This window comes from Physella acuta, unplaced genomic scaffold, assembly GCF_028476545.2.
Source record: "Physella acuta isolate Inbredline_101_S28 unplaced genomic scaffold, ASM2847654v3 ptg000454l, whole genome shotgun sequence".
NCBI classification, from domain to species: Eukaryota; Metazoa; Mollusca; class Gastropoda; family Physidae; genus Physella; species Physella acuta.
The window spans coordinates 728,448-747,745 of NW_026731973.1; the positions used below are offsets into that span (position 1 = coordinate 728,448).

At 32.4% G+C, this 19,298-nt stretch overlaps 1 protein-coding gene across 3 annotated transcripts; it reads right to left on the reverse strand.

Annotated features, from left to right (window-relative positions):
* Nucleotides 1-8,669: 8,669 nt before the first annotated feature.
* Nucleotides 8,670-16,965, reverse strand: LOC131943365 (zinc finger protein 271-like). 3 transcript variants are annotated; one of them, XR_009386885.1, is made up of 3 exons: nucleotides 16,821-16,959; nucleotides 10,669-14,176; nucleotides 8,670-10,315 (listed from the first exon to the last, which is right to left on the reverse strand). XR_009386885.1 is itself a non-coding variant. In XM_059303449.1 (2 exons), the coding sequence occupies exon 2, from the start codon at nucleotides 14,167-14,169 to the stop codon at nucleotides 11,695-11,697; it is 2,475 nt and encodes an 824-aa protein (XP_059159432.1). In that variant the 5' UTR covers nucleotides 14,170-14,176; nucleotides 16,884-16,965; the 3' UTR covers nucleotides 8,670-11,694. The 3 variants fall into 3 exon arrangements, 2 of the variants coding, with proteins under 2 accessions (XP_059159432.1, XP_059159431.1); XM_059303449.1 differs by having other exon boundaries at nucleotides 8,670-14,176; nucleotides 16,884-16,965; XM_059303448.1 differs by having other exon boundaries at nucleotides 8,670-14,176.
* Nucleotides 16,966-19,298: the final 2,333 nt, after the last annotated feature.

Below are 19,298 nucleotides of genomic sequence, written 5' to 3' on the forward strand. Positions count from 1 at the left end.
AACAATGTATATAAGACAAACACAGCCAATGGCTGTGGTTCACTTTTTCGTTTCGGCAGCATTGCTTTTAAAAAAGTATTTGTACAACAACAGTTTGCAATAATAAAATATTTATATACCGATAATTGTTTTATAAAACTTACTAAACATAATGACAAAACTATAGTAACATATTTATTTATTGTCATATTAATAATAATTATAACTGAATAATAAAACAATATTAAATATACGATTTTTTTTGTTGACAATGTATTTTACGAAATGCAAACACTTTCACTTTCAACTTTCCCCAAAATATTTTTTTAGAATCATAAACCCGCAATAAAAAGATATATGAGCCATTTTATTCAGTACGCCACTAATTTTATTTAATAAGACGGTAGGAATATGAGGCTAGATCATTGGGCCGGAAAACCTGCTTTTCTGACATTTATGCCTAATGTTGAAGCCGGTTTACCGGCCTGTCTGGCTCAAATGGTTGAAAAATACAAATTTGTAATCCAGTACTGCTAATTTTGGCTAACAATTGAGGAATTACCAAATGTGCTTAGATCCTCTCACATCCAGTCGAGGTTATATATATTGTGCCTTGGTTGGCAGGAAATAAGAACAGTGTTTATTTCTTTGAAAGGATGAGAGAAGATATTGCATATTTCTTCAAACATAAGACTTAATTGACAGATGAAAAACAATGACACATTTTAAAATATACTTATTTCATTAATTCAGCTAAAATTCTTGGTATTTGTATTGAAAAAAAATTAATATTATTTTCTTAGACTATTTCTAGCCTAGCCCTGAACTTTTAACCTAGCCATTAACCCTCAACCCAACCCTTGACCCTAAACTTAAGTAAGATATAATGCATTAAAGAAATAAAATATTAATACCATTAGCATTAAGAAAAAAACAACTAAAAACATGTTTCAAGTGCAAAACCCATACTTGATATTTCTTCACAAAAGCAATTCTACCATGCAGTGCTCGAAATAATTAGTAAACATAATAATAATAATATATTAAATTAAACAAACCTCTAGAAAATTCTAAAATATACACTTCAATTAAAAAATTCTAAAAATATGTAAGCCTACAAGCAAAATATAACCACAAGATGTGAGAGGATATAAGATTGATGCATTTTCTCTATTGTTGGTGGCAATAAAATAAGTTTTTCCATATCATACATTATTCATGTATCTAAAAAAATAATCCAGCAATTCCTAAAAATATACTTGAATAACCACCGGTCATGTGATCTGTTCGTCTTTTTTGTGATTTATAACAAGGCTTTTTAGGTGCACAAACAATTGAGCAAAAAAAATTAAACATATTTCCTCACTAGTTCCCCATTTAGCGACCATAGATAATTCTTATAGGGCTGTAAGTTATTAAAAAAATGTTGCTGCCACAAAATATAGTCTACATTTAGTAACTTTTCTAATTCCATTGTCTGCTTGGAACATATTTGCAAAAAAAATAATAATTCTGTATTTCAATTATTTACATTCAAATAATAACCCTTTCATTATTAATTGCAAAAAATACAATTTGGACAACAGGTGGTCTACATCACATGTCATCAATAAAAAAGCATTTGATGGGTTCAAACCCACACTATCATGCTAATTCGACCACACTGCTTCACGAACATTTGGGGGTTCTTAATATTATAAAACAAAACAGTCATGATGGTGAATAGCCTTAATACGGCTATTCCAAGTTCAACAGTTGTCTGGAGATAGACACTTTGAATAGTGAATAGATTAGATCAACATAAAAATATTGAATCAATACTAACCCTAGCCTTTTTATTTATAATTTACTTATGTATCTAGCTTCAATACTATGTTGAGGAGGGAGCTTTCTGTGGCAGCCCAATGTGAATGGGCAAAATAGGAAATCATGTTGTAAGCTATCACTACTCTTTCACTATCACTGACTGTCAGTGATAGTCTTCCAAGCAAGAAACAATTTTAAAAATGTGTTTTCCTTTAATTTTATCATGATTTGAGAGCAGATCTAGAATAGATCTAGAAGTTTTATAGTACAGTGTTAATAAATTCAAAGAAATTAAAATTTTGTAAAAGTATTGAAAATATTGGAGCTGTAACAAAGGAGAGATAGCGAGCATTTGTGGTGTTTATAGTTACAGCCTCTAGATCTATTCTAGATCTAGTAAGATACAAACCGAGGCAAGACCACGTTACCCAGAAGGAAAGTCCATTAAATTATAATATAAAAACATATTAAAACAAAAAATTCAATTTAAATAGGCCTAGGCCTATAAATCTAGATATTACTAGTTTACTAGATAATAGTTTATTAACAGTAAATTCAGCTCTAATTGAATGAAGGGAGACCTTATATACCAGTGTCTGATAATAGAATCTTTTTAAAAAAGGGGGTGTTAGGATACTGGTAGTGGTTGTTATCTAAATACACACATTGCTGGCTGATGTCAATGCTAACCCTGTCCTTAACCCTAGCCCCAACTCTAGTTTTGTAAACTTATAGCGCAAGATTTAGGGGAAGCCACTCTTGTGGGTTGGTTTTAGTTTAGAGAAAAGAGACAGCACTATCAACCTAGCGCCCGGTGTATCCTTCCTCAACGGGCCATTTTTCTCGTAGAATAGAATCGCGTAAAAAATAATTGCACACCAAGTGAAAAGTTTCCCTTTCAAACCTGACGGTCTATGGGGCAAGTGAAGTAGAGTTCACTTGTTTCTGTGACCTCGGCATATGAAGAGATAGTGTGGTCAGCACTATGCCCAGCTGCCTTTACTTTCCCTAACAGGAGTTAGGTACCCATCAGAGTTGGGTGGACTCAGGGACGGTCTACTGACTTGAACTCGGATTCGAACTCGAGACTAACGGGTTAGCAGTCCAGCTCTCTACCGCTAGACCACTCCGTCCCACGCCAAGTGAACGCCTAATAAAATGTGTATAAATGTGCGGGATATTATTAGTACTTTATAAATTTACATGCGTTTTTGAGAAATCGGAAATAGAGTAAATTAGTACTTCGGTCAACGGAAATTACTCAAAATTCGAGAGAAGGTAGAGAATTAGATCTTTTACTTACGTGTGAAATTTCATGCATCTATCTAAAATAGTATGCAACTTATAGGCTTTTGTAAAATTCAAAGTAGATAAAGTACCACTTCCGGTTATCGGAAATCGCTTAAAAGTTGATCGGGGTCTACGATTTTGATAAAATACTTATATATGAAATTTCATCAACCTAGCTCTAACAGTACTCAAGTTATCGTGTTTACACACGGACACACAGACAACGGACATAATTGCAAAGTCCAGTTTTTACGACTCGATAACGCATAAAACGCCAAAACGTTTATATATTTGTATTTATAATTTTTGCCTGATTAAAATAAGTCCTCTATACTCCGGATGTGATGAAGGACTGAGGAGTAAAACGGTGAAAACTCAAAATTTCATGTTATTTTTGTGCACGATTACAATACTTTCTCTATACTTCGTATATACGAAAAAGTAAAAAGCGAACAAAAAAATATTTATTTTATTTCAATATTTTTTGTTTCGGTTCATATATGAAACAATTTTTTTCCCTTAAAATAATTGAGTATTAAGGGGGAAGGCTCCGGTAAAAAAAAACTTTTTTAATACTCTTTAGAAAACAGTTATTTCTTTACAGCTTTATTAAGATACATCGGCATATGCATTTCCACTAAAAAAAATTGGTGGAAAAATCTTGGTAACTATGACAACGGCGGCCATCTTGAAGTTTTACCAGGAAACATGTCAGGACTATTACTATTATATGTTATTTGAAAATTGCATTTAATATATTAAAATAATGTAACAAGCAGTTGCAATACTTTTTGAAACGAAACCCAAACAACTCCTCTCTGACAGTTTTTTTTTTTACAATTTACAACATGCCAGGATTGTTCTATGTTGAATGGGTATTTGGCTCTAACTCATGTGAATAAAATAATTTGAATGAGTTCATTAAGATTGCATTTACTTCACAAATTTATTAATTCCAAACAACTTATCTCTGCCAGTTATTTATAACATGTCAGGATTATTATATGTTGAATGGTGAATTATTTGTAAATTACATAGAGTTAATAAATACCAAACAACTTATCTCTGCCAGTTATTTATAACATGTCAGGATTATTATATGTTGAATGGTGAATTATTTGTAAATTATATGAGTTAATATGAACGAGCCTTCAAAATTTGTATAGAGCATTGACTATTACAAAGCAATTTCCAAACAATTTATCTCTGACAGTTTTAGTATGTTGGGATATATTTAGGTTGAATGATGAGCTATTGTTTAACAACTGAGTACATTTATGCAAAAGAAATTATGCTATGGCCACTTTTTGTATGTTTTGTCATTAGTTACTTTTTTACTAATAGGATATAGTCACCAAGAAACATTAGGAATAAATTACATTACATCAAAAGTTTACATTATGTACAAACTTTACAATATGTGTATGTATATACAATTATTTATTTACAAACTGATGTGAGATTTTCACAGGGGTGCCATATAACATGGATATCAAAGCAACACTTGGAGTTTGTCAGTCAACAAAACGTAAGTCACCTAACAGTAAATCTGTCACAGTTGCTGTCATTGTCATGTCATAATCATCGCTGTCCGTTTCTAACTCGTCTAGTCTCCAGTAGGAAATGGTGCAACTAACAACCCCCCCCCTTCCTCAAAGAACCCCACAACCTTCCCATTATAAACTGTATCCACCCCCTTGTCTGTCCACACATGTCTCACTAACTCTCCCAAATAAGCCCCTGACAACTCAGAGGCAGGATCACCTGAGATCAATAGCTTTTCAATAAAAACCTTGACCTCACTGGAAGCTGAAGAAAATACTTCAGCATTCAGAGTCTTAGCAGCAAGAGCAATCTTAACCTTGGATTCCAGCTCCTTACACTGAGATTGCTCATGCTGCTTTTGAAGCTCCAATTGCCGACGTATCTTCACAGCTTCCAGGATCATTTTCCTCTGAGCAGCCTCCTCCCTAGCCCTGTACCCTTCTCTAACAGCAAACCTCACTAACCTATCCTGCTCCTTGTGTCCCAAAACCCAAGTCACTGTGTCATTTGTCCGTCCTCTTATCTTCCCACTAATGAAGTCAAATGTCGAGTTGGGGGCACGTCTCCAGAAATAGTCTGTAATGCCCAAGATTCGCTCAGATGCCATGTTATGGGATGGAGCAGATGAAGCTTGGTTCATCTGCTGGGGAGTGGGGTTTGACAGATCACCACTGAAGAATCGAGCAAGCTGGCGGTCAAACACCTGGACGACTTCCTTCAAGACATGTTTTAGAGTATCTATTACTTTACCCTTGTGGGCTTCACCAGTCTTAAGGAGAGCTGCCAGGACTTGGTCTGAGTCGGTACTCAAGGACTCACTAAAAACATTAACTATAGCTAGGGGGCTTAGCAACTCTTCAGGCTGTCTGGCAAATCTGTCCAAAGTTGGTTTGCAGCTTTGGATCACTGAACACATTTCTAAATTCCTGGTGTTTGAGTAGAATTTTGTCATCCATGGTCCAGTGGTGACTTTGCCAATGAGCCCAAGTGCAATGAGTTGAGCAAAGATGCAAGGGTCTCCTAGGTCACTTCTGAGCTGCTTGTTTAAAGATAAGTTTCCTACTCTAACATAATCTTTTAACTCCTCCAGATGTAAAACAATAATTCCTGCTGAGTGGAACAAGACATTTAGCCGGTTACCCACATACCGGACAAATATCCCAACTGGAATATTTCTGCTCTTAAAAAATGTCTTGAATCCACTGGGGTCACCACTACCTTGGCTGTATCTAAGCTTAGATACTCCAAAGATGCATCCAAGCGTTCTTTTGCCTATCTCACTATCAACCACCAGCAAAGCTCTTCTTGCTCCAGCAGCAAATCCATCAAGGATGTGGACATTACAGTTAAGCTCCAATAGCTGCCTGTCAAACAAAGCGTTGAGATGTGTTACAACACAATGATTGACACGAGCTCTATCTGTTAATGTGGACTTGATTGATGATACTAGTGATTTGTAAAAAAAAATCCTTATTTGATTCAAAATTTGAAAATTTATAATGTAAATCAACTAAGTATTTTAATTTATCACTAATATGATCAAAATAGTCCACGGCCTTACCACCTGGTATAGATCTCACATCTAGGGCCAAAGTTTTATCTGGAGCAGAAGTAATGTGGACTTCATTAACATGATGGCTGTCAAGTGAGGTTGCATCCCAGGACAACGAGATGTTCTCCTGGGATGCAAGTGCCTCAGCAATCTGCAGATCCGCCAAAATACCTAACTCGTAGGACATTTGGGCAACTGTAGATTGCTGAGGCACGCAATCAAGTTTCAGTCGGCCTCCTGCTCCAGATAAAACTGTAGCAGCTGAATAGCAGCTGCTACAGAGACATTACGAATCAAAGGCTGATACATGCACAACCTCGTTTTTGTATTGTAAGTTTTGCCCTCTTTTAAACTGATTGTTTCTTTCTCATTTTGTGACTCCTCAATTTGACACATCAGATGATCCAGACTTAATTTCAATGTGCTTATTTCATTCTTCAAATCATTGATCTCTTTATTTTTTAATTTGATTGATTCATTTAATTCAATTATCTTGGATGATTTTTTTGTTTTTAACAGCTGTGGCATATTTCAGTTTACTTTTGATGATTTGAATTTGTATTGATGATGTTGATGGTTCCATAATATTTTTGTTTTGTTTTTTCAATTCATTGTTGTCTTTTTTCAGTTGAACAATTGTGACATCTTTATTTCTTATTTGATCATTTTTTCTTTTGATTGTGTGATTCAATCTTTTTATTTCACATATTTTGTATTTTTCAAATTCAGATTTGTAATTTTTTATTGATAATTTTAACCTTTTATTGGTGATAATCAATTGATTAGTGGATCTTCTTTTAAGAGCACATTTGGTGCAATCTCTCCTTAATTCTTTAGATGTAGTTGGAGATGTTTCATCCACTTGCTGTTTCAGAGTTGATATTACCTTTAAGAGAGAGATCTTGCATTATTGTGATGTATAGTATTTATTTTCTACTTTTTAGTTCAATCAGAAAACGTGGGTTTTTTTTAAACTTTTTTAATGATTATTATTTTCTACTTTTTAGCCTTTGTCTGTTTGTTTGCATTGAAATCTTGCCACCGATTTTATCTTTTCACTTTTTTTTGGGTAAACGAAGACAACTCGTAAAAACACAACTCGTAAAAAACGAGAGACCCTTTCTTCTTCGGTCTCAATCGCAAGTGAATGATTGTCAGAGGTTAGTTGATAGCGGTTAGGACGAGGGCTGGTTACTGACTAGAACACATAGATTTGAACCCGTGTCGAGTGGGATAGAAATCGTGTGCCCAACCACTCGACCATATCGTCTCCCCCAAACTGGCCACCAGTGGTAATAGTTACCTCCTGTAAGTTTAAAGTCGGTTCAAACTAAATTATCTGCCCCTAAGCCTGTCGCGACGTGGGATCGTTCGCTTCACTGCGCGCGGCAAGAGAGAGGCGAGCTACGCGTCGCTCGTTTTTTTTCTAATGGCTCGCAGAGGAGAATTATATATATAGATTATATAGCGGTCTAAAATGCTCAATAAAATGTTTCCATTGATCAATTTAGTAATAATAACAATTGAATATTCTATGGTCATCCAAAAGAAAGCTTCCCTGAAAATTTCAGCGCGCTAGCTAACTGGGAAGTGCCAGAAATTTCGATCGCAAGATTTGATTGGAAAGACAAACAGAGAAAGCAAGCTAAAGAAAACGTGGGAAAATAAAACAACTAAATAGCCGCGTATGATACGCTGCGGGTCGGCTCGTTATGTTTAAAGCTGAAATTGGAATTCTCCGAGCAAGTTTAAACTTAGAAATCTTTTTTTTTAAATTTTTTAAATAAAATATAATTAGTAAAAGGAAAAGAAGGAAAATATGTAAGGGATTCTAAGTGATGTCGTACTTCTAGCTTGAGGGGTGGGCCGGTGGGGAAATCCTAATTTGATGTTGACGATTTGTAAAATATTACACTTAAAATATCTGTTGGTGTTGTGTTAGGGTAAGGGTTAGGTTACTAATGGTTTTGATTATAAGCATTGTTTAGTAAATTTTAAGTATGGGTTGGTTTTGCTTTCAACATTGTATAAGGGGGTCGTCCATAAATGACGTCACACTCCAAGGGTGTTATGAGGCAGTTGAAGGTTAGATAGAAATAGGTTAGAATGGTCTAGAATTAGGGGAGAGTGCGTGTGTGAGTTAAGTTTACCCTAGAGTATTGTTAACCCCGGTGTGTTTATATATTATTATCCCAAGGCGGTCAAGGTCGAATGCGGTATAAAAGCTGGAGCGAACGGTTGTAAAGAGTTAGTTGGTGGCGGTTAGGGCGAGGGCTACTCTGTTATGTGAAGAATTGAGTCCAAATAAAAGTATTGAAGTTAACAACGAATCGTTTCCTGAGTTGAACTAAACCCGGACGCAACAGAGGGGGGGGGGGGGGGGGGGTCCGTAATGATGAGGGGGAGGGGGGGGGTTCAGATGGTTTGACGTGACTATAAAAAAGCAATTGTAGAAAACGAGTTTTAGCCGTTATTTCGCCTTTTAGAAAACGGTTTAAATAAATTGTAATAGGAATTGATAAAAATGCTCTATGTTAAAAGAGTTCAAGTCTAAACGTTGTTATGTTTGTCCATGTGTCTGTCTTTTTTCTGTCTCCATGTTGAGAGAACATGAAGATTAAAGCTTTGAAAGTAGTAAAAATTTAAATAAAGTGCTTTGGTCTAAGGCTCAATACCATAGCTAGATCGGGTGTCACCCAAATAACGATGTGTATCTTTAGTCTGTTAATAATACAGTTGGAACTTGCATAATATTATTTTTGTTTCATCACAAATGCATTTAGTGCATCTCTACATCTGATCAGGTCAAAAAACATAAGAACTATAATTTATATACCCTATGGGTTGCTAGGCTTGAAGAAAAATATGTACTACTTTGTTTTTACCTTAGCACTTTGAAACCATTTATAATTCATTAAATGTGTGATCAATATGATTAAGCTTCTTTTAAGTATATTAAATAGACTCTAGTTCTTTTTCATTTAACTTTTTTTGAAAATAAGTATCAATTCGTTTTAACAATATTTAAACAGTATTTAACTACAGGCCGTAAACTGACGCGTATGATTTGTAGTCAACAGACCTGTTTTATTTTCCGGCCCAAAACCCTTGTTGAGTGTTCATTTGGCCTGGTTGTAATAAATTGTTTTATTCTGTAAACTAACCTCAAAGAGTGTAGCCTAGTCATCGGACTTTCATGCTATTATAAAGCAAACTAAGTGTTGTTATGGTAATGGTATAAACTTATATAATAGTTATAGTCTGGATTGTGCACTTTTTGTAGTCTGTTTATAGAAATTTTTGACAAAACCATCATTTTTTTGAGAAAACAACTCAAGACTGCAGGATAGTCATTCATTTATTTTTTATTTTACTTCTTGTTGAAAAAAAAAATTGTAAAATAAGCGTTTGAAATTTGAAATGTTTCCCTAACAAGCATAAGTTGTCTGACACTGACCTTCACATACAGGCTTTGGAGCATCACAAGAGAGAAAAACATACCCCAGCATTCAAAACACATTGACCTCATTGGAATTTAAACAGGAAGTGTTGATAGAAATACAATAACAATAAAAAAATCAATTTAGTTATTTTATTTTAAAAACTTTTCATGTTATAATTTCTTATGAATCACTACATTAGAAATTTCATTAGGCTCTACAATGTTTGTTTTTTAAATAGTAAACAATACAAAATTAATTAATGATTAACCAATAATCACGGTATGTTGAAACTAAGATACCAAAATGTAACAATTGCAGCTTAAGTCTTTCTTTTCTTTAAATTGATAATTTTTATGCTGTTTTAAAAAATGTAAATGTTTATTCATAAAATTGTTATGTGTGGTTAATATCTAAATTCTATAGCAATTATATGAATATGTGAAGATAATTATGTTATACTCTTTTTAAACACATTGCATGTAGAGAGGTGTCTGAGGTTTGGCATCAAGTTCATTTGAGAAGGAGTGCAGAATGATAAAATCTATAGGCCTATACAACAAGTTACAAATGCATTTAATTTAATAAAAAAACATTCATCTAGCAAAAGTAAGGAAGTGACCATAAGACTTAGCAATGGTTGGAGCAACTTTAAACTTGAGGTTAGTTCCATAAGACATATAAATGATGGGAGGAAGGGATCCTAAATGGGATGAATAAAATAATGTCAAACAATGCAAGTAGAAGTTTTAAATTTATTTTTAATTTATCCAGGTACTAAATTACCATTTAAATTTCAATCTGAATTCAATTTACAATAAAATTTGCATTAGTGATGACAATACATACATCTCAAGGACAAATATAGGAAAAAAAAATTTTTGGGGCAGTAAGTTTTTACATATGGTCTGTATGAGTTATACATTGCAGACAGTAGAGTTTGATCATATGATTTAAGATTCTATACCTCTCAATATGATTAAGGTCATTTAGCAAAAGATGAAAAAGTGTTTATGAAAAAAGATTGTCTGCTCAGAAGTTTTGATGTCACTGTACCTGTTGGCCAGATGCCACTGTGACTGCTGGCCTGATGTCATTGTACTTGTCTAATGGAGGTTGTTTTACCTGTCAACCTGATATTCTGTCATGTTCCTGTATGTCTGAGGGAGCTGTTTGTGAATAGTGTAAATGTGTAAAGTTAAGAATTAGGATTGTGTAACAGTAGGGCCTACATCTATTGTAAACATCTAGTAAATGTAAATAAATGAATTGAACTTTGTGTTTTATTTTAGTTAGCTTCTGTTATTGTTAATAATGTAAACAAAACCATACGGGTATAAAAATAAAACCCTGGGTTTCTAAAAGTTATAGCTTACTTCTCCTATCATACACATTTACAGATAACACCCATAAAAAGTAGGCTACATAAAGAAAAAAATTGTACACATGCAGCTGACATAATAAAATGCTATTTCCTTTTACAGTCAGAATACAATTTTTTTTAGAGTATGTATAATAATTGACATGGTATACTCTTTGACAAAAGAACCTTTTTATAATACAAATATAAAAATTAATAAACTATGCACCACTATTGGATGACCACTAGTTAAAATTATGTGAAGAAAAAATTATAACAAGATATTCAATAATAATTTGCTCTAGAATTAATTATTGATGTTAAAAATGATATTAAATTGGTTTTTAGTCATGATGAATTTCCTGGATTACCTTTAGAATGAATTTTTATGAGTATTTAAATTAGATAATTGACAAAATCTTTTGTGACAAACATCAACATTCATGTGGCTTATCTCCTGAATGAACTTTGAGAAAATCTCTGACAAATACCAGATTAATGTGGTTTGTCTCTTGAATGACTTTTCAAGGGCACTTAAATAGGAACTTTGAGAAAATCTTTCATACAGCCATATGGCTTATAACCTGTAAAAACACAAAAATCATAACACATTATACTTCCGAGTCAACTTTTTGTGATAAATATCACTATCATGTGGTCTCTCTCTTTAATGAATTTTTTTTGTGTGAAGATAAACAAGAAATTTGAGAAAACCTTGGATGTCAAACGTCACATGGTCTTTCTCCTGAATGAACCTTTTTATGTCTTAATAAACTAGAACTGCAAGAAAACCTTTTATGACAAACATCGCATTCATGTAGCCTTTCTCCTGAATGAACCTTTTTATGTGATTTTAAATTAGAATTTGTAGAAAACCTTTTATGACAAACATCACATTCATGTGGCCTTTCTCCTGAATGAACCTTTTTATGGGTTTTCAAAGTAGAACTTTGAGAAAACCTTTTATGACAAACATCACATTCATGTGGCTTATCTCCTGAATGAAGCTTTTTATGTGCTCTTAAATTAGATTTTAGAGAAAACCTTTTATGACAAACATCACATTCATATGGCTTTACTCCTGTATGCATTTTTTTGTGATCACTTAAGCCAGAACTTCGAGTAAACCTTTTAAGACAAACATCACATTCATGTGACTTACCTCCTGAATGAACCTTTTTATGTTTTCTTAAATTAGTACTTTGAGAAAACCTTTTATGACAAACATCGCATTCATATGGCCTTTCTCCAGAATGAACATTTTTATGACTTAATAAATTAGTAATTTTAGAAAACTTTTTATGACAAACATCACATTCATGTGGCCTTTCTCCTGAATGAATTTTTTTATGTGTTCTTAAATTAGAATCTTGAGAAAACTTTTTATGACAAACTTCACATTCATGTGGCCTTTCTCCTGAATGAACCTTTTTGTGTGTTCTTAAATAAGTACTTTTAGAAAACCTTTTATGACATACATCACATTCATGTGGCCTTTCTTCTGAATGAACCTTTTTATGTATTCTTAAATAAGTACTTTGAGAAAACCTTTTATGACAAACATCACATTCATATGGCCTTTCTCCTGAATGAACATTTTTATGTATTCTTAACGTAGAACTTAGAGAAAACCTTTTATGACATACATCACATTCATGTGGCCTTTCTTCTGAATGAACCTTTTTATGTATTCTTAAATAAGTACTTTGAGAAAACCTTTTATGACAAACATCACATTCATGTGGCCTTTCTTTTGAATGAAACTTTTTATGAAAGCTTAAATAAGTACTTCGAGAAAACCTTTTATGACAAACATCACATTCATGTGGCCTTTCTTCTGAATGAATCTTTTTATGTTTTCTTAAATAAGTACTTTGAGAATACTTTTTATTACAAACATCACATTCATATGGCCTTTCTTCTGAATGAACCTTTTTATGTTTTCTTAAATTAGTACTTTGAGAAAACCTTTTATGACAAACATCACATTCATGTGGCTTTTCTTCTGAATGAACCTTTTTATGTGCTCTTAAATTAAAACTTTGAGAAAACCTTTTATGACAAACATCACATTCATGTAGCCTTTCTCCTGAATGAACCTTTTTATGTGATTTTAAATTAGAATTTCTAGAAAACCTTTTATGACAAACATCACATTCATGTGGCCTTTCTCCTGAATGAACCTTTTTATGGGTTTTCAAAGTAGAACTTTGAGAAAACCTTTCATGACAAACATCACATTCATGTGGCCTTTCTCCTGAATGAATTTTTTTATGTGCTCTTAAATTAGATTTTAGAGAAAACCTTTTATGACAAACATCACATTCATATGGCTTTACTCCTGTATGCATATTTTTGTGATCACTTAAGCCAGAACTTCGAGTAAACCTTTTATGACAAACATCACATTCATGTGACTTAACTCCTGAATGAACCTTTTTATGTTTTCTTAAATTAGTACTTTGAGAAAACCTTTTATGACAAACATCGCATTCATGTTGCCTTTCTCCAGACTGAACATTTTTGTGAGTTGATAAATTTATCTTCTCACCGTCTTGATCTGTTTTATGTTTTTTTAAGTTAGAACTTTGATAAAGCATTTTGTGTTTGTGACTAGAAACAATTTGATATCTTTTGTCTCTAGAAAACTGGAGATTTTCTTCAACTTGAAGTTCAAGCCTTTTTTGTGTTTTATCCTCAAAAAATAAAAATCCTGTCAATAATTCTGGTTTTGAATCTTTACAACTTGATAAAGTTGTGACTTCTGATTTGTTATCTTCAGATGTTGATAATGTTGATACAGCAGGCTTTTTATCTTTACAAATTAAAAACTCAGTTGTAACATCAGGTTTAACATCTTGCAAGCCTATAAATGTTTTGTAGGGTGTAAATTTATCAAAAGATGAAAAACTTGAAAACTCTGTTTCTGTGTCTTTAGAAGATGAAAATTCTGTTGTAGTATATGGTTTAACATCTTGAGAAGCTGTGAATGCCAAGTTGGGTTTTGCATCAACCATAGATGAAAATGTTGAAAATTCTGTTTTTATATCTTGAGAAGATGAAAATATTGTTGATAGATCTGGTTTCAAATCTTCAGAGTTTAAAAATTCTGTTAATTTGTGTGACTGTTCATCTACAATAGACAACATTGCAGCTAAATGCTCTGTTTCCTCTTCCATTCTTGACTGCTTTTTCATAAATCAACTGATGATTAAAAATGTTATAAATGTTAAATTGAAAAGTGGTGATTATAAAGTCAGAATAAAGTATTAATATAAAAATGGCAAAATTAATGGCAGAAGGTCTGTTAATCTTTTCTCTCAGTCTGATGTGATCTAAAAATAGATTGCCAGTAATGCCAAGGTCATAAGATTAGGACTGCATATTAATATTTTCTAAATATTCTTTAAAAAAACACAAATTTGTAATCCAGTACTGCTTATTTTGGCTAACGATTGAGGAATTACCAAATGTGCTTAGATCCTCTTACATCCAGTTGAGGTTAAATATATATTGTCACTTGGTTGAGAGAAATAAGAACAGTGTTTATTTCTTTGAAAGGATGAGAGAAGATATTGCATATTTCTTCGAACATAAGACTTAAATCGAAGATGAAAAACAATGACATTTTTAATGTCAAAAGATACTTATTTCATTAATTAAGCTAAAATTCTTAATATTTGTATTGAAAAAAAAATTAATATTTTCTTATACTATTTCTAGCCCTGACCTTTTAACCAAGCCTTAACCCAAACCTTGACCCTAAACTTAATTAAGATATAATGAATTAAAAAAATAAAATATTAATGTCATTAGCACTAATAAATAAATAAACTCAATTAAAATAAGTTTTAATTGCAAAACCCATACTTGATATTTCTTCACACTAGTGATTCTACCATGCAGCACTCAAAATAATTAGTAAAAAAAAATAATAAAATATTAAATTAAACAAACTTCTCTTGAAAATTCAAAAATATACACTTCAATTAAAAAATTCTAAAAATATGTAAGCCTACAAATAGAAACAAAATATAACCACAAGATATGAGAGGATATATGAATGATGCATTTTCACTATTGTTGCTTATAGTTACAGCCTCTAGATCTATTCTTGGTCTAGTAAGTTACAAACTGAGGCATGACCACGTGACACAAAGGAAAGTCCATTAAATTATAATATAAAAACAAATTAAAACAAAAAATTCAAATTAAATAAGTCTAGGTCTATAAATCTAGATATTACGAGATAATAGTTTATTAATAGTAAATTCAGATCTTATTGAATGAAGGGGGAATTTATATAGGCCTATCAGTGTCCGATAATAAAATTTTCTTTAACAGGGGGTGTTAGGTTACTGGTAGTAGGCATTTTGATGAAAATTTCAAATGATTTATTTTTTTTATAAAAAATGTAACAATAGTAGCTAGCACACTAGTAAACTAAGCCAATTTAGCAATATTTTAACTTTCTGTGCAAAGTCATTATTACTGAAAAAAATTCCAGTCAGGTCAGCCTGTGTCACCCTCCACTGAACTTGACTGAAAAATAAAATACTTGACCTGTGACCTTCATTAAAACAGAATTTACTGATGTTTTTTTTTTATTAGTATTAAAAATGTGCTTAATCTTACCCAAATAAGTAATAAAAATTAGAACATTTATTTTAATTACTATTGTTAATTTAGATAAACATTTAATAAATCACGAGTTTTTTTAAGGGGGTATGGCACATTGCAATTGGAACTTTATATTTCTGTGTTTTATGACTATGTTTATTATTTATACACAATCAGCATGCTATGCTTTTGAAAATTGATAAAGGGGAAGTATACCAAGTTACAAAATATGCAACCTAACTAATAATTCATAATTTTAGTTTAAAAAATAATAAAAACGATCATCAATGAAGAAAGCGTAAACATTCAATTTTTAGGTATGATAAAAAACAGACATAAATCTAGATATAAATCAGACATAAAACTATCTTGCGCAGCACACATTTTCCGGCGCCTTGTTTTCACCAAAAAAGATTATAATAAAATGGCATAAATTATTACCAGTTAATTGTAATGTGTGTTAAAAATTAATACTTTAAAGTTTATGATTCGCGTAAGCTGGTTTATGATTAAAGCAATACTTCAGTTATTTGATTTAAAAGACAGACAAAGACTAAAAAGTAGAAAATAATTATCATTAAAAAAGTTTAAAAAAACCCACGTTTTCTGATTGAACTAAAAAGTAGAAAATAAATGCTATACATCACAATAATGCAAGCGATCACTCTACTATAAGCGATGAAAAAGGTGGGGCGCCATGATTTTCTTACAGTTTCTAATACTGTTGACTCTCTACAAGCTCCCTAATAAAAGTCAATAGTATTATCTAATCAATAGTAATAGGCCTATAACTTTTACATCTTATATTAACAATGACCGATAAAAAACTTTTACTTCGGCATAAAACCAACATTTCCATCCATCAAAATGGTTTGGCATTACTTACTTACTAGGTTCCTGTACTTATTCTCTTTTTTTAAAGCCGAAATTTCGTTCCGAAAGTAGCGGTTCGGTACTGCGCGGTTTCCATCGATTTTCGCTATCATCGTTAGGTCGCTTTCAGTATCGAGTATTGTAAACAGCTACTTCTATCAATGAAACATTTAAATGATAAAATTCAACGCATATGATAGTATCGAATATATTTAATTTTTCGATTCTGATGGCGAATTTTTTCAAGTACGCATGAAAAAGTCCGGATAAAGTTTGGATCGCAAGATGGCGTCGAGTCGAAAAGCCTACTACTAGATCTACTAGATCTAGATCTACATCTAACAACCCAACACACCTATTTTATGGATGAGTCTATTATCGGACATCAGTATCTAAAATCATCCTGAATGAATATTACCGTGCAAGCGCCAGATAATAAAATAACAGCTTAATGGATAAGTTTTTCTGAATTACGCAATCTCAACATCATCTGAAAAACATCAGCCATCTTTATTTTAAAATGGGCTGTATTTTTCAGAAAACGCCTGTAGGTGGCGCCTCAAAGAATGGTCAATATTGCTACGCAGAGTAGCCACCCTTGACACTAGGTGGCGACACGCACACCAAGGTTAAACCATTTGTAAACAAACATGTATGCTGATATTTAAATACATAAATAGTATTGTACTATTTACTGGATAGCTTTTCTAGTTATTGTACTCCCATTTTAATTATATAATAATAAAAGTGTATAAGTCTGAAAAATGGCAGCATATGTCGCTGTACCAAAGTGTAGGGGAAAAGGTGGACACCTATTCCCCAAAAATAAAGAACTTCGTTCCAGATGGATCGCATCTATCTAGGCCTTCCTATTTCATTTACTATTTATTAATGGCTATTATTAACAGTTTAAAAGCTATTAAAAATTAATTCTCTCTAATACTAATTCAGTCATTCTAATCTAATACAAATAGTATAGGGCCTATGTGATATATATATATATATATATATATATATATATATATATATATATATATTTTTTTTTTTTTTTATATATATATGTCAGAATCGTAGGCCTTGAACTAAGTGTTGCCTGTACTCTTAGTCTAATCACCAATCGTAGTCTTACATCTCTATCTAGACTACTATTACCACGCTACTCAATAATCTATAGGCCTATACTCTCAAATAAATATTACCATTTTATAGGCCCTGGGCCTATTTATTTTAAATTTAATAATAGGTCTTTAATTTTAGATTAGGCATAAATTCTGGTAATTTATTAAGTAGGTCAAATTATCTGATTAGGCCTACTGTATTATTCATTATAATCATTCATTATAATCTAGGTCCGCCATTCGATTTCTATTACTTTAGACCTGGCATAATAATAATAACAACACTAATAATTAAGAACGAAGAAGAAGAGAGAAGTAAAAGAGACCTGGCATAAATTTAAAATTACTATTTCTAAATTGAATTAACCATTGCCAGAAAAACTGCTTATATTAATTCTATGATAAAATATTTATTTCAGGCAATCCCAGAATTCTTAAATGTCTGAAAAAGATGGCAGTGCCGTCTATTTTTGAATGGACAATATCCCCCAAGACACTTGAAGTGGCTAGAAAAAGAAGGCTATTAAAACGAAGAGAAAGGACAGAAACTGCGGAACCCCACAAAGAGGACAACATTACTGTGGTGAAAAGTGTCTTGGGCGAAGGATCAACAGTTGAAGACCCAGGAACATCAGAAATGGTCGTGTGCAACCTAGACATTGGGGCTGAAGAAATTGTTGGTGAGTTCTGTGAAGACCCAGGTCCAGAAGTAATAGCTATTGGGTGCAGTAATACCACAGAAGAGTAGACAAATGTATTAGAATCAGTTAAACAACGTTATCTTTCATTTGAAAGGATAAAGGACAAGGACAAACTTGTCAATCACTACACTGGCTTGGACAGTACAGCGACTATTTTTTACTGTGTTTTGGTCATTAGGGAGAGGGGTTGATAAATTAAATTACATTTATACACAGTCTTGTGAATGTCTTTGTACACATGACCAATTTTTATTAATGTTAATTGGATTAAGGCACCATTACCCTGTAATTGAACTTGCTAGAATGTTTGATATTTCCAGTTATACTGTTCAAAATATATTTATTACATGGATTAATTTTTGTGCTGTTCAGTGGGGGGAAATAAATATGTGGCTTAAAAGGAGTTCATTTCAAGCAAAAGGGTTCATGTTGAAAGGATTATTGGTATGGCAAAAGTTTACAAAATTTGTAAACAGCCTTTAAATTCAACAGAAAGTAGACTAGCTACTCAAATACTTAAGGTATGTTTTTTTATGTAACTTCAGGAAGAATATTGTATCTCACAATGCTTCAATTTGTATTTTGTAAAGAACTGCTGTATTATATTAATGAACTTTTTATTGTATGTATTGACTCAATTTGTTTCTTTTCAAAATAACTTATGTATCAATGACATTGGTCGTTTTAGGTGCTGTTACTTGTGAAACATTTATCTATTTAATTAAACATCACAACAAAACAAGTGCAGATAAAAATATTAAAATGTACCTCTATTTTGTGTACATCAAATTCAATTAAATTATGTCATCTATATATATCTATATACATAAACAGCAATGTATGTGTGTGTGTGTCTGTCTGTCTGTGTGTCTTTTATGCATTACCACACCTCTTATCACAGCGCCGTGAAACTTTGGGAAGTTGTTGAGAATATTCCTGGGGAGGTTTCTGCGAAAAAAAAAATTTCAAATTCGCAGGGGTGGCGCCCCGGCAGGGCGCGATTTGTTTTTCTCT